Source organism: Lepisma saccharinum, chromosome 1 (genome assembly GCF_977018435.1).
Source record: "Lepisma saccharinum chromosome 1, izLepSacc3.1, whole genome shotgun sequence".
NCBI classification, from domain to species: Eukaryota; Metazoa; Arthropoda; class Insecta; order Zygentoma; family Lepismatidae; genus Lepisma; species Lepisma saccharinum.
In genome coordinates this window covers 19238097-19255254 of record NC_139229.1, presented here as the reverse complement: position 1 = coordinate 19255254, position 17158 = coordinate 19238097, and the positions used below count along the sequence as shown (strand labels likewise).

Below are 17158 nucleotides of genomic sequence, written 5' to 3'. Positions count from 1 at the left end.
CGAATTTTACAAAGTGACCTTTACTCGGCTACAGTTTGGAATCCTAACCAACAGAGGGTTGGAATAAGCTTGGGGAGTTATCAGACCAAAGTGACACGACCACTTCAGGCCTCCGAACTGAAGCGATACGACACGACACGACAGTCGCTCGACTGGGCTATTTGTTTCAATACCATGCCTTGGTCTGTTGTTTGCGCATATGCGGTGAGCGTTTTTCTTTAGACTTAAAGGGCCCGTGTTGTTTGCTGCTTCGGTGTGAAATCTCCATGTCGCTTATCGCTTCGGTCTGAAGTCTCTCTAAAGAAGCATTCAGGCCGAAGAGACAAGCTAATGGTGACACGTGGAAACGAGCCAATCAGCAGCATCGTTTCACGCCGTAGCTGCATAACAGGCACCACAAGCCTGCGTTGGACTGATGAAATTCTCAAGCGACATGTGTCGCTTCGGTGTAAATTCTCCCTAGAGCAAACAATTCATTGCGCATGTGCAAACAACAGACCGAAGCGACACGATATTGAGAAAACTGTCCAGTCCCAGCGACACATGTAGTTTGTCGTTTCGCTTCAGTTGCATTTATTCCTTATGGATGATTTCCAAGCGACACGTAGGGCCTTCCCGGTGGTGTAATGGTAACACCGTTGCCTTGTAATCAATGGATCCCGGGTTCGATACCCGGTGGCGACAGATAGTCGTTCAGATCCCACTTTAAACTGTAGGTCCAGTCCCGATTACCCATTCTGTGCATAAAGTGAACTTAAAAACAAGTACTCAAGTTCAAAGCGACACGGGTCTCATGTCGCTTCGGTCTGAAATCTCCTTACTGCCTCCTTAAGCATGCGTGTTGCAAAAACTGTGTTAATAAACGCATCTCTCTTAACAGCTGCAGCTTTTGACAGTACTCCTTCTCCATTATCTCCAGAGGGGACGTCTTCCAGAAGAGCTGGAGGAGGGGGGCCCGTCCTGGAGGAGCAGAGCTCTGTGGATTGGGTGGTGCCAACGCTCACAGTCAACGCACACGACGACGACAGACGGACAAGGCGGCGCGGCTCGCAACTGTAAGTGCAAGCAGAATTTTCTCGACCTTCCTTGTATTTGTACTTTTAATTATACCTAGCGAGTCCCCAGCTGCTGTAGACTGTATCCTGTTAGAGGGAATTAATCCATTATCTGCAAGGGCTGTGTTGAAACACTTGTCGCCACACCGGCGGTTTCCGTACAATAGTATTTCAGTCTAGATGGACTCTTCTGTGCACATGGTTACAATGCCTCCCCCCCTCTCTCTCTCTCTCTCTCTCTCTCTCTCTCTCTCTTCTATCTTTACTTCTCCTTTTCTTTATCCCTTCTTTTTTTTATCTTTCACCCAATTTTTCTGTTTTTAGTTGCTTTCTATCTTTATCTCTTTTCTCTCTCTCTTTGTTTCTTTCTTTTCTATCTACTTCTTTCTTTCTCTTTTTTCTTTATGCTTTTCTCTCCCTTTGCAACCTCTCTATTCCTTTTTTCTTCCTATTCACTCTGTCTCTTTTCTTTCTCTCTCTCTCTCATTTTGTTTCCTTTCCTTCCACATCTCTCATTTTTTACTATTATTTTCATTCTCTCTCTTTTCCTTTGTCTCTCCTTCGTTTCTGTGTTTCTTTCTTTCTCTTTTTGTCTCTAATGCGCATTTCTCTCTATACTTTTTCTTTCTATCGTTCTGTTTGTTTTTCTGACCATTATTTTCCTTCTTTTCTCACTTTTTCTTACTATTATTTATTTTCCTTCTTCCCCTCTCTCTCTCTTTCTTTCCTTGGTTTCCTTGCAACATGTAACAACGACTGATAGTTACTGAATTTATTGTATCCGGGAGCTGTAATGCAGATCTTTACCCATTGAATCCATATTAACAAGCAATAACACAGAAAGAAACGTACATTACTTCTTTTGAAGATAAAAATGAACATCCTTCATCTTATTTCAAAGGGGAAGATTATTTTCTCCTTTTGACAACTTTTCAGCAAGAATAACAATGAGTTATTTTATTTTCCCCTGAAGAAAAAGTTTCTGCTACATAGATATGAAGCGAAAGCATTCCAAGCGCGCCAACTTGCTATTTCCAAAAGACTAATACGCTCATATAAAAGAAGCAGGGACCTCAGATAGAGAGACAGGGAGATATGAGAGGAGTTCAAATGATGCCAGAAAGAACGAAGACAAATCTGCATGCATTTCCTTCAAGTTCATTTGCTACGAGACTTTTTTTATGAATTCTTTTTCCGCTCGCTATATAATAATCCCTAGGGAAAGAGAAAATAACTTTCCAAATCCCTCTTTTTCAAAAGAGAGAGAAAACGTAACGTTCTATTTAAGAAGGGGGAGAAACTCTGTGACGTTATGTTTAAAAGAAGAGAATCGTCGTCAACCTAGTATAATTGTCAGCAATCTAGGGACCTCGTTATGCATGCAGATGAGGAGACGATTTCTGCAATTCTCTTCATTTGATATACAAATGAACACAGGGACTGTTATATAATAGAAATCAATAATGTACTTATAAGTCACTTCTGTACTTTTTAATGACTCGAAATGAGAAGATGTTTCTGGGCAATTTTGAATTGTATGGAGGTGAATAAATCTCAGGCCGCTAAAAAAATATGAAGCAATTCGTTTAAGATAACTCCAAGAAAATATTAAAAAGAGTGCACTCGAAGAAAGTGTAGCCAAGAGGAAGATTGCTTACCTTCGTGACGTAGTGGTTAGCACGGCGTTCTACAACGCCAAGGGTCACGGGTTCGAATTCCGTTCGGCTTTGTGAGTGTATCTTCATTAATCTTACCTTCTTATTTTCGTCGTGGATAGCGAAAAGTGGCAGAAAGCGACGATAAGTAATGGAACTCAACTTTATTTATCACCCGAGAAAACTACAATTTTATGGACACGAACAGCAAGATTCTAAACGAAAACAATACATTTACGTGTCCATAATGTGTAGTAGTCCTCGCGAGGACTAGTTGCAGACTAACGAGGCTCTGGCGTCCTTCGTTGTGTATTTTCCATTTAGTTTGCGATTGTCCTTTCATCAGCATCTGTCTACATCTTCTGGATTAGCAGAAAAATGACACACAAGCGAAGTACAATAAATCAAATCAGTTAACAGAGCCGTTCATGGAGCTCTAACTTTTTCCTAGCACTTTTATGTTGAAAGGAAAGCTTTCGTTTTATACACTGCGGCAGTGACGGCATATTTTGTGTGGGGTCAGTTACATTTATTTTGTTCCTCACATAGTACTACAACGCCAGGAGTCCCTGGTTCGAATCCCTGCCTGGGCATGGATGTATGCGAGTGTCCATTCATCAATTTCATGATATCACCAATCATCCCAATCTTCGAAATTAGCCAAAAGTGGCAGAAAAGCGAAATGAAATAAACAAAGCAATCAATCAATCAATTATTTTGCTCCTCAACAGCCTGAGATACGTATAAAAGAGCATTTTATTTAACTACAGGGTGTTCATAAGGAACCAATGGGATTTTTTCTTTTATTTCTCGTTATTGTACACCAATATAGAGGGTACTCCACAATGTACAATGGATCCACAGTCACCCGACCTAAACCCATTGATTGATTGATTGATTTAGTTTATTTTACTTCGCGTTTTGTGCCTCTTGGCTAATTTGCGAAGATGGGAATGAGTGATGAAATGATGAAATTGATGAATGGACATTCACAAACAACCAAGCCCGACCGGGATTCGAACCCGGGACCTTTGGCGTCGCAGCGCGATGTGCTAACCACTCGGCCACAGGGTCGGGCCCGACCTAAACCCACTATACCGTCTGGGGTATTCTGAAGTTGCTAGTGTATGCGTTGAAAATCAGCAGTCTGATTCATCATTGCGAACCTATTAGTATAGTGTGCACGGCTTTGGTCACAGAAATGTTGTCCCAAATACATGGGAACATGGTCAAACGTCTCCAGCTGTGTGTGTGTGTGTGTGTGTAAAATGGTGATGGACATGTCGAACATGTTTTGTAGAGATATACAGCGTGAAACTCCTGATGGGAAAATAATTAACCTCCAAATTCTCTCCGGTAATTTCTTTGCACTGTAATACTCCCTCTGTCCCATAATTATTGTCCGGTACACTTTTGTTTGTTGTCACAAAATACTTGTCCGATATTCAAACTGTGACATTGGTGTATACATAAGAAGAAAATTAAACAAGAGAATGAGTCATACAACGTTATTACTCAAGGATCAGTACAAATTGGCCGATCAAGTATCCAAAAGAACATAAATAAAAAGTTACAATTTTGGAATACCGGACTATAATTATGGGAGAGAGGGAGTAATTGATTTGGTCTCTGCATACCAGAATACAGATTGTGCGCGCTGCTGCGGAGTCGCCATTGTGCTTTATGCGATTGTGGCGCTGCATAGTGAGAGAACAGTGAACTTCGAGGTCATGCAATAAAATTCTTTGAGTTTCTCTTTCGTCTTGTACCACTTGAATTCCATTATGTTTCATAACATTTTAGCAATGATGAATTTAAATGTGGTAGATTTGAACGGAACACGCTGTATTTTAAATAAGAACAAGTGTTAGAGTAGCCTATTTGTTTTTACGTTTTGGCCATTTGTTCCAGGAACACCCTGTAGTTTTTCTTGTTCCTTGCGGAACGTAAATCGATAGACGTCTGCCCTCTTGTCCCTTTTTGGCATCATCACAACACTCCCGTTGAGGTAATAACATTTTTACTTCTTTTTCTTTCGCGATTCTTTGTATACTTTTTTCCTTTCTAAGGGTACAAAGAAGAGTTTCTGTTTTTGCAATACAATTCCCTTTATTACAACAAAACTTCCTCGTTTGCGATTCCTTTGGTTTCCTTTACAAAATGACAAAAGTTATTTTCGCGTTTCATCCGTTCCTTCCGAAGCTCTCTAAGGGTAACGAGATTCAAGGGGTGGTAATGTGGAATAGAAAAGGTGGGGAAACTTTACAAGTTTGGCGCTGCAGTCGCCATAGAGACTTTCGCACTAACGTACACAAAAAAGTGGTTGTAGGCATCGCCCCATTATTCCACGAAACAATATCTGCTATTATATCTGCATCCTACGTGACGATCGGTATCAGGTTTGTAATATTCAGCTAGGACGAGTGTGTCGAAAAGGCAGATTAGACTGAGGTAAATGACAAAAATTAATATATTGCCTTACAGCACCGACCACGTTTCATCGTATGTAGAGGATATGAACATAAACACCCTTTCTCGGTAAGGTTTTTTTGAAAAAAATCCTGAATACAGAGAAATCCAATTTACATCAGGATATCAACACAAAGATAAACTAACAAATAATAATAATATGTACACACACACAACAATAACAACAAATAGATTAAAAACTACATTATATACTGAAATGAAACTTCAAGCTTTCTTGACGGCGAATTCTGAAGAGGTTTTCTCAGGCAATCAGCCAGGTGATTTCCGGATAGACCATGTAAAGTGTAACAGTATTAAACGAACGTAAATTATGTGTGTGGAGGGGTCATTAATTAATATACCTAGGTAAAATATACAATTTAGAAACATCAAACAAATGCTACAGTTTTTTTTTACATACCTTCTAAAACATTTCTTGAAGTGTTAATTGGCTTCTACTGGCATCATCCCTTACTACACACCCGCTGCTTTTGAAGATACAGAAATTTATATCATAGAAGAATAAATGCAAAATATTCAATCATAGTGCCTACCGTACATTCCACCCCTGACCGAAGCAATATAACTCCCCTTCGTTCCCTAAACTTGGGACCTGTTGACCTTTGACGCAGATGTGGGAGAAATATTGATGACGACGTCAAAGTCGCAGATTTCCCTAAAGAGGCAGCAAAAGCACACATAAAGAAGCTACCCTACATGGAAGAACTTTCTAAAGTCTAGAGAATCTTCTACATACTTGCTGCTACTTATGTAATATCTCTTGTTCATGTTCTGTGGATTTACCCTTAATCAATTTTTATCAAAAATAGTTACTGCTATCTAAATTTCACTCTTCACTGCAAACAAATTATACCTATGTCAAAGGGGGCTGAGCCCCCCCTGTCCCCTGCCAGGTTACGGGCCTGATCTAATGTATAGCTTCTGGATACAATTTCTGCTAAACAAAAAAGAATACAATGCGATCTTAGATTAAACCCTCAATTACGTTTTCTGAGAATGAACGACATTGCAGCAAAATTTCCATGGCAATTTTTTGTCTTAAAAATAAGTTTACGAAACTCTCAAATTCAACTGCCCGAATGTAAATTTAGTTTTCATCTTCCTTAAGAGCTTGCTAACGCCAGTTCACAATGCAGGTGATCTCGTTTACCGCAAGTTCCATCAGGAGTCAGTTGGTATGTAAATTCAATCTACACCGAGAAACCGAGACATCCATATTCATGCCAGCGCCGGTCTTCTCAAGAACTTAGGTGGTGTGCAAAAGGAAGCGCGAGAACTTTCACTACAATGTTTGGTCTTCGCTTGTTAGGACCAGAAGATTATCACCAGATGAGATATTATGAGCGGAAAGCATCGTTCAGCCGCCAGGCGGCTACATAGTCGATTTCTGTTTATATTCTGCTAAGTTGTTCTCAGATGCCAGTCCACAGTTGGGAAAATTTAGTCTTCTAGTCTGTGTGTGTTATTTAGGGTACACACACCATTACTGACTGACTGATTGTTTGGCGATTATTGTTGTGAAGTTTCGTTTATCTGTCATTGGTTCTTGTTGCTTCACTTGCGTTGCGACCCTGCGTCAAGATCAGGTCAAGACTTATGGCGGCTTAAGTTACAGTAAAACCTCGTTAATCCGGACTAATGGGGGATAAGTTGACAGGTTTAACGAAAATCCGGATTAACTAAAATAACCTAAAGAATAGTAGAAAGTGCATTAAAACTCCGTTTATAGCGACAAAACACGTTTATTATGGTGTATTCAAAGGGCATAAGCCTAAATACACTATACAGTACAGTACAAAGTCTGCGGGAAACAGAATTTCATCAGTGGTTGACTGCCTTTTCTTTGGGAAGTTCTCTTGTTGACTTCTGGCCACATTTAAAACCTTGCATTCTGCTTTTTTTTTCCTGTCCGGCTTATTGGGGTCAGGATTAACGAGGTTTTACTGTATTTTGAAGTTTCGACAACTTCGTTGCCCTGCCTTCCAGTTCCTGTTGTGGCCTTATATCCATGTCTTGGTTGCAATTCTTGTTCTTGTCTGTTCCATTCCTGTCGTGTTACTTTGGGTATGGTATTTTGAAACATTGTACAGTTATATTTCCATTGACACATATTGTCTGAGGACCAGGTAATAGGAACAATAGACCTAATTAAATCTACTCCGAACATGACTATTTTTGTGTAAGTAAACTTTAAATTAACAGTAATTGAAATGTTTTGATTCGGTAGAATAAATGGTCACCCATCCAAGTGCTTTCCAGACATAACACTGCTTGATTTTCCTTGCCATTGGATTAGATTGGTGTTGGATTGGTGTTTTTTAAATCCACTTTATGCACAGTAAGGCTAATCGGGACTGGACCTACAGTTTAAAGTGGGATCCGAACCACTTGTGCCTCCACCGGGTATCGAACCCGCGACCCCTTGATTACATGGCAATGACGCTACCACTGCGCCATGGGGGAGGCCCGGCCATTGGATTAATATACTGGCATATTGAATTCGTTTCTTAATTAAGTCTAGGCATTTTGTGAGTGCGTCTTCTTGCACCTCGTTTGGCTATGGTATTTATGGTCGGATTATGATGGTGAGGTTGTTGTGCCCAGAATTTCAACCTTACGCGTTGCATGTATTCAAATATCGTTTCTTGATCTAAAGCTTCTCTTATTTGAAAGTTAAGTTCGTATCGATCTTCACCAGAGCTGAGTCCGTGGTCCTTAAAAGGGCCGAATGTCTGACTGACTCTTCATTATTCGACAATTTTTGTTGTGGAGTGTTGTTTCCCTGACATCCATTCTTGGTTATTTCATTGGCGTTGGAATTCTGCAAGAGCTGGGCCTGTCGCTTGGAGTCCATCTTGTGTTGGATTTATGGTCCTCGCAAAGGCCTAATCGTTCTTGAAAGGAAGATGTTAACAGGAATTTGGAGTCCTGGTGGTGGCCCATCCGGGCATCTGAGTGCCAGTACTGTTGACTTGAGGATAGAAATGTGTTCTTAAGCTGCTCCATTATTTTTTGACTTCGACAATGATGTTTTCCAAAGATTCTCCTGGGTTTGAGGTTGTTGCTATTAGCCGTGTCTGGTGTTTGTTCTCTTATATTTGAGCGGTTGGAATGGCACAAGGTACATATATATTAGGTAAAGCCATCTGAAGATTGCCGATCTTGCACGAACGCGTGACGTCACCGGAGAAGCAGTGAGCTCGGCTGAAGCAGACGGCCCCTTGCATTTATATGGGAGGTTCAGAGAGCGAAAGTATATTATTACTTTTAGGAGGGGGAAATTAATAATAATTGTCATCCTCCAAGATGGTATTGAGGCATCCTTTTAATGATTAGTAACATAATTGAAAACGCGCTACTTTTAAAAGGGGGCAATGTACATGTGAAAAAATATGTATTTTGAAAATCCATATTCCTGAAACTTTCTGACTGATGCGCTACAAAGAAAGCTGCGTGTTCTCCTTTAGAATTTCGTCATTTTACAAATCGTAATATAATTTTAACAAAAACGTGGCATGCTAAAGAAGAATTAAAGAGTTTAAAAAAAATAATTGATTAATAGACTTAGTTTATTTTACTTCTCTACTTATTTGTCACATATGGCTAATCGCAAAGATGAGGATGCGTGATGATATGATGAAATTGGAGAAAGGAAGCCCGGGCGGGGATTCGAGCCTGGGAGCTCTTGGCATCGTAAAGCGTTGTGCTAACCACTTCGCCAAGGAGGTCAGGATTACAAGGAAATAAACAGAAAATGGCATCTATGTTTTAATATGCGAGAAACATTTGCGAGGAGGTTGTAACCAATAATTATTACAAGACGTTGTGATGAAAATTATTATATATTTGAAATATCGAGAGTTGACCTTGCAGTCTCTAAATGTACTTGTAAGGTTACGCAAAACCTTTACTCAAAATTGCTAGTGTAAATTTATAAGCTATTAAAATTTAAAACTTATTCCTGTTCGAAAAAAGAAACTACCAAGTCAAATTAATATTTCGTAGAAATACATATATTTCTCTTTCATGAGACCAAGAGAGTATTTAGAGGGGATGGTGGCTTGGGAAGGCTATAATATATAATGCCGAGCGTTTCGATGATGACGTAATGCATCCACGGACAACTGTGCATACGATCTGCGCCGCCGAACGAGCACCCCCTGGGAATGGCATATAATATTAGCTTGAAGAATCAAATGCTATACCAATCATAGCCCTTTCTCTGAAGATGGAGTACAATCTTTTAGGTGTATTTTCGATGAAACTCTTCGACGTGTTGTAGACAGTTGACTATTTTTGCACATTAATGTTGCTAAATACTGTAGCACATATATTACGAAATACGAATAATACAAATGTAAATTAATTTGAAATATCTTACAGTTTTGAGAACATGCTCACACATTAGTTCAGCAGAGCCATCTATATTTAAATTAGAAAACCCTATGAATATTTCTTGCGGATACTGAATAGCACTGGCGTACGTAGGGGACAGCTGATGGGGCTACATCCCCTCCAGAAATTTTAAGAAAATTTAAAATTCTCGAATGCAAGCAGTAAAAACTCGGGAAAAACCAAGTGGTAAAACAACGTAACTTCATATGTTTATTTATACTATTAGACGTAAGTAGGTTAGGCAGATCAGGTTTGGTGCTATTAACACATGTCTCCAGTTGCTATAGCTCGTATTTTATGTTCATGGTTGAGATGGGTACGATTTTGCAAGTACCACCGTATTCACACCAGGCTATATTCATCGCTTGTGAAAGTGAAAGAAAGTAGGGGACAAGTGCGCGCGCAACTTTTACCCGTGTTCAAATTCGCCTTCTCTGATGCTGTTGGCTCTACAGCATTCACAGCCTTCATAAACGGGCAGAAAAGGGGGGGCTTACAACTAAGCTTATATTATATTTCTTTACTTAAGCGGACAACTATATGCAAGGTTTATGCTATAATATTGTGTTAGAAAGTAGCATAATTTTCATTTTCTCTCAATTACCGCACGTTCTGCATGCTTCACATGTTATGATGACGTCCCTGGCACACACACACACAGGTAGGCATACAGCCATTATCATCACTTCCTGACACGTGAAGATTACGAGACTTGTAGATTATCACATACTGAGACATGATGCTTATGGCTTGTTGAGACCTGAAGATTACCTCCACTTACGAGACCTAAAGATTATCTGGGGTGTAAGGGGTGACCTTCCACGTAGTACACCCTGGACTGATTTTGCAGACGAACGAGGCTCTGGCGACTGGCCTTATGGCCAGTATAATTCTGTATATTGTCCTGCTTTTTGTCCTTATGTGTGCTGAGTGCCCCTCTACAGCCTCAGCTTTTAAGGAAGTCAGTATATTTTAAGATTTAAGTTATGCAACGTTAGAGTAGTTATTTGCGGCTGTAAGGGGCTGGACCTCGTATAATGTGACGGATACAAAATAGCCTAAGTGCTGACGCACCCCAAATTTTAATATCAAATTCTAAATTCAAAATATTATCACCTGTTGAGACCAGAAGCTTATGGCTTGTTCATTCCTGAAGATGAGCACTTTCTGAGACCTAGAAGATGAGCACTTGCTGAGACCTAGAAGATTAGCACTTAGACCTAGAAGATTAGCACTTGCTGAGTCCTGAAGGTTAGCACTTGCTGAGACCTGAAGGTTAGCACTTGCTGAGACCTGAAGGTTAACACTTGCCGAGACCTGAAGGTTAGCACTTGCCGAGACCTGAAGGTTAGCACTTGGCGAGACCTGAAGGTTAGCACTTGCCGAGACCTGAAGGTTAGCACTTGCCGAGACCTGAAGGTTAGCACTTGCTGAGACCTGAAGGTTAGCACTTGCTGAGACCTGAAGGTTAGCACTTGCCGAGACCTGAAGGTTAGCCCTTGCCGAGACCTGAAGGTTAGCACTTGCCGAGACCTGAAGATTATCACTTGCTGAGATCTGAAAGTTAGCACTTGCTGAGACCTGAAGGTTAGCACTTGCCGAGACCTGAAGGTTAGCACTTGCCGAGACCTGAAGATTATCACTTGCTGAGATCTGAAAGTTAGCACTTGCTGAGACCTGAAGGTTAGCACTTGCCGAGACCTGAAGATTATCACTACTTGAACCTGAAGGTCATCGCTTCCCGAAACCTGAAGATTATCACTTGCTGAGATCTGAAGATTATCACTCCTTGAACCATGAAGATTAACACTTGCTGAAACCTGAGCATTATCACTTTCTGAGACCTAAAAATTGTCATTTATTTAAACCTGAAGGCTATCACGTGCTTGATACGTCGAGTGTACCAAGAGCTGTTTAATATGATATAATCCTTCGCTTTTCTTCCACTTTTGGCTTTCGCGAAGATGAAGATGAACGATGATAAGATGAAATTGAAGAAGGGACACTCACAAAGAATATGCATGACCATGCCAAGATTCTAACCCGTGGCCCATGGCGTCATAGCGTGCTGTGCTAACCGCTCTGCCGTGGAGGTCGACTGTTTCAAGGTCGAGTCTTTCTTCTTCTTCTATCTTCTGGCCCTATCAACATTATTTTGATTTTGGCCAACTGTTCTGATTGTCTGTGCTGAAGATTTGTTGTAACACGATGTACCACTGACGATGATATACACTGGGGAAAATAATGATGTCCTGCTGATGATACTGCATTTTTTGTTGTTGTTGTTTGTGGTTTTTTTCTTGCACTTATAGTGTGATTTGACATCGTCGAGCATACCCATAGAGTATCCACATTATGAGGGGTGTAGAGTCATGTAGAAGAGCTGTAATTGATGTGGGGAAGGGGATATGCAATTTCAAAAAGCTCTTGTAAATTTTTCTTTGTTCCCTGTAATGTACAGGGCACTGGAAAAAAAGGTGATTGGCATCTTGTTCTTGGGCACCACACACACAGTCTTGTGTTGTAAACATATTTTTGCTAGAAGTGCATTTGTGCGTACATGGCCTGTACGTGTCAAAGAGACTGCGTAAGTAGGTTGGGTAATTTATAAACTGTGTCATTTCAGAATAACCGAACGTAGGCTAATTAGCCACAAGAAAGGTATGGAATCTTGATTTTGTCTGCAGATTGCAATTTGTAGCGTTAATAGTCATGTCGTTCTTCTGTGGAAGATTTAACATGCCAAGAGAAAAAAATTCAACGAAGAGACTTTGAACAGCGGAATTGTTTTAAGATTCGCTGAGAACAGATGGTCAGCTTGAAGGACTCGCATCCAGCTTCCATCCACAAAAGGATGGGGAAAGTGGAAGGAGATTCAGCCGGTTGTTATGGAGACTGGAGACTCTCCTGCATTCAGTGGGCGCGAGGTTAATGAACCAGGGGAGGAAGAGGAGGGATTCTGACCCCAGTGACCTCGAAAACTTATCCCACACGGCTAATTTGAATGTGCTTTAAGGGGGACAAAAATATTTTACAAATTCAGTCACGTGGTTTAACGAAAATTGAATTCCTGGATGCTTAGATAATTAAGTTTATTAGCCCAACGAGTGACCGGGCAAGTGAGGTCGGAGGGTTTTTCTTTGTGTGTGATGTCGGTGTTTCCAAATTAACATTCTTTCCCCATGAAATCAGATTATATCACTGTGAAGAATTCAGATGAATCAGGAGAATTGCTTTTATCTTCTACACAGGGGTCACAAAAGAGAAGCTAGCTGGATTGTATTGCTCCACAATCTTGCATTCTAAAGTTCCAGATTCGAGTTCTAGCCTAGACATTTGACTCTTGCTTTTCCCAGTTCCATATTTTTATAGTTCATCTTCGTCGTCGCGGTTAGACCAAAGATATACTAAAGCGACGACAAGTTTGTTTGCTCAGATAAAGTAATCGGGACTGAACCTCTATACAATGTAGTTTCACCGGGGATCAAAGCCGGTATCTCTTGATTACAATGAGACATCCAGAGAAGCGAAGGAAATAGTAAAAAATACATACACGTAAATGTTGAGACTTGAGGATCAACGAGTGATAATCTTCATATGTCACCATTATCAGAAAGTGATAATCTTTGTCTCAAACATTGATAATTTTACATCACAGTAATCTTCAGGTCTCAGGTATCAACAAATGATAATCTTAAAGTCTCAACAAGTGATAATATTCAAGTATCAGCAAGTGGTAATCTTCAGGTCTCACCATTCTCAGCAAGTGATAATCCTTAGGTCTCAACAAGTGATAATCTTTATGTCTCAGACATTGATGATTTTAGATCACAGTAATCTTCAGGTCTCAACAAGTGATATTCTTAAAGTCTCAACAAGTGATAATATTCAAGTATCAGCAAGTGATAATCTTCAGGTCTCAACAAGTGATAATCTTCAGGCCTCATAATTCTCAGCAAGTGATAATCCTTAGGTCTCAACAAGTGATAATCTTTACTATGTCTCAGACATTGGTGATTTTAGATCACAGTAATCTTCAAGTCTCAACAAGTGATAATATTAAAGTATCAGCAACTGATAATCTTCAGGTCTCAACAAGTGATAAACTTGAGGGTCTATGGCCCAACAAATGTTTCACACTTTAACGGTAAATGGAATGGTAATAAAACCGACTTCCATGGCGGGTGAACCAGAGAGGTCTCATATCGTTGCGTTTTCCCCATCATCCATTTCATCTGTTCATCCTCATCGTCACGAATAACTCAGGATGTAGAAAAGCTACGGAATAGAGAAAAAGAAATGGAAGGAGGACATTGTAAAGATATAAGTGACGTGGCTGGACAATACCAAATATTTCCATGGGAAGTTAATTCATGATTCCTGGTGAATTTGCTTATTGCTTTCATTTGTATACTTCTTTTAATTAATCGCAGCAATGAGTATGTTGATGCATTATGATCGGATGATTTTTATAATGAAGCTGGTATTAGAACCCACAAACCGAGTACTCAAGCTGTTTAACCACAATAGAGGTTCCAGTTCAGAATTGATTTATGATATGCTTTGTACAGGATTCGAACCTAGAACTCCTTGCTTCCGTAAAGACTCGCGCTAACTACCTTACAAGAGACGTGTAAGTTCTTATATGGAAAAGGAGAATGGAAGTAGTATTAATTCAATTGAAGATAAATAAAATCGAAAACAGAAACTAGTAAAAAAGGAAAATAAACGAATGGATAAAAAAAGAAAGGGGTGCTTAATGTGATGTTATTGTAAAGAGGAAACTTGTAGAAGAGTAAGGAATGACTGACAAAGAGAACAAACATGAAATACAGTAAAAACTTGTTAATCCGGACTTCGCTTAATCCGGACAGGCAAAAGGCCAAGAAAAAAAGCAGAATGCAAGATTTTAAATGTGGTTAGAAGTCATCAAGAGAACTTCGCAAAGAAAAGGCAGTCAACCACTGATGAAATTCTGTTTCCCGCAGACTTTGTACTGTACTGTATGGTGTATTTAGACCTTTAAATACACCATAATAAACGTGTTTTGTTGCTATAAACGGAGTTTTAATGCACTTTCTACTGTTCTTTAGGTTATTTCAGTTAATCCGGACTTTCGTTAAACCGGTCAACTTATCCCCCATTAGTCCGGATTAACGAGGTTTTACTGTAGGAAATATTACATAATAAGTGGTAGAAAAGCAGAAAAAGTTACAAAGCAATAAATTATACCAAGTACAGTTTTCATAGGTTTGGAAATTTCGTCTACAAATTGATTGACAGTATCTCTGAGCATGTATGTGATCCCCTTCTATGACTAACTACCTTCAACTAATACCCTATATGCAGTGCAGGGGGGTGTGGTGGGCAGGTACCCCCCACTTTTTATCAATTTTGACCCCGCCCAATGCTAAACATTGTCTACCGACGGAAAGGAAAATGTCCTTGCATACCCAGTTTTGGAACCCAGCACCTTCAATGCCTACATGTGATAAATAAAAAAATATAATTTATTGTGTGTGTGTGTAGCACAGAGTATAAACAAAGCTAAATATACAGTAAAGAACGAAAACGTATAAATGAAACAAAACAATACGTAAGAAGAAGCGATATTGTTTAAAATTGTTATTTTTTCGCTATTTTGCTACTTTTTAGTAATAGAGATGAGGATGAATAGGGTTAGGATAGATGAAACTTTTGAACCATTGCTGGTGCTCTTATACAAGGCGGCAGAGGCATTGATAGAAACACCATAAGTGTTTATAATAATTTGACTGGTAATATTACCAAAACGAAAGAAAAAAGCACGTAAAGTTTAAAAAAGCAGCATTCATTCTTCAAAAAGGGATTGAATCTGCATTTAGTATATTTGCCTTCGGTACTTCTTTAAAAAAAAAATATGAACTAGTTCTATGAAACTCGAGCCAACTACTAAGTTCCTGCTTTTAACTCCAGTTTGGTGCATACCCACTCCCCTAAAACCACTGTTATATGCAGAACCTCATCCAACTTCAGCGAACCTCTTCCCTTCCGTGACGTCAGAAGTTAGAGAGTGCGCTTGACAATCGAGATTCGGGCAGAGACCATTGTTGTTTATTTATGCCAGGACGAGTGGATATTCAGTATGCTTGAATATGTCCGTGTACATGCGCTGAATGTTCGCATTGGAGAGCTCTTGGAAGGTCCAAAAGGTCAAATGTCCATTAAGCAAAGTAAGATGTTTTTTTTTCTCAATGAAGTTATTAAACATTCAAATGCCCATTCTTTGAAGCAGTTGTTTGAATGCTGTGAAAAGTTTGTTTCAGCCAATTTATTATACGCACGTGAGTTAAATGATACTAGAGGACATGGGCGTAACTGGGACTTAACTTGGGGGGAGGGCAGAGTCAAAAAGTTTGTCAAGCCTTATTATATGCTAAATAACTGTTACGTTTGCGAAACCATAAATATTGTTACTTACTTTCTCAGGTTTCAGGATGTTAACAAAACTATCCTTACCTTGTAAATTTAAACAAACCTGAAAAGGTTTAAAAAGGTTTTTTAAAGTTTTTGTCCGCCTTGTGCACATATAGCCTAATCGGGACTGGACCCACAGCTTAAAGATAGATCTGAACCACTATTGCCTTCACAGGGTATCAAACTCTGGACGGGACAAGTCGTACGCCAGAGGCACAGAACTTCTGAAATATGTCGACACAGAAAATCTAACTTTGGATCTCTTCGTTGCAAACGTGATTTGTACAGGGCGAACCATGGAAACCTGGCGATTTATAAAGTTTGGCAACACTGGTTTGGTGTTGAAACCGAGTCCGTGTCGCTTAAGCCGAGTCATTTGCGCGGAGGGTTCTTATCGGTTTATTTCCGCCGCGACATATGTCAAGACCTTTCCTTGGTGGGTTTTCCCACAATCCGAAGTGTCATGACCGCCGCGCGCACCTGTGTTTATGACTTTGCACAGCTGCAGCTGTGTTTATCTTCGATTGAAAAGGAAGGTGATTGGTAAATGAATGTAAGATGAAAGTATATATGAGGGATCTATATTGGCAAATTAGTATTTATGAAAAACTGAGACTTGTAAGAGACAAGATGGCTGAGAATATGAAAATATCAATACCTCGAAATGGACAAATGTGTTGAGTGTGTTCTTTCGAAGTGCAGAAGCTCAGGCGATCTTCGAGGATGCCTTCGAGCATTTGCATCTTCTTCTTTTCTGGCACTACAGCCCATCACAGGCCTTGGCCTCCTTCAGAATCTTCCGCCATCCATCTCTATCCAGCGCCTTCCTTCTCCAACTCCTAACTCCCAGCATACTTAGGTCCTCTTCTACCGAATCAACCCACCTTAAAGGTGGTCTTCCTACTTTTCTCCTGCCCTCCATATGCATAAACGTTATCTTTTTGCACATCGAGTTATCTGGCATTCGGTATATATGTCCTAGCCACCTTAACCGTATTAATTTAATTTCCTTCACAATATCTATATCTTGATAGAGTTGATATAGTTCATTATTGTATCTTCTTCTCCAAAATCCGTTTTCACATATAGGACTATAGATCCTGCGCA

The 17158-nt window shown here is 39.9% G+C and overlaps 1 protein-coding gene across 1 annotated transcript in view; it reads left to right on the top strand.

The window, feature by feature from the left end:
• Fife (regulating synaptic membrane exocytosis protein fife) overlaps positions 1 to 17158 on the top strand; it is a 428989-nt gene that overhangs the window by 305950 nt on the left and 105881 nt on the right. The window contains exon 7 of the mRNA XM_083129431.1: positions 881 to 1055. Coding sequence (XP_082985557.1) covers positions 881 to 1055 — 175 coding nt within the window. The remainder of the gene's footprint in view (positions 1 to 880; positions 1056 to 17158) is intronic.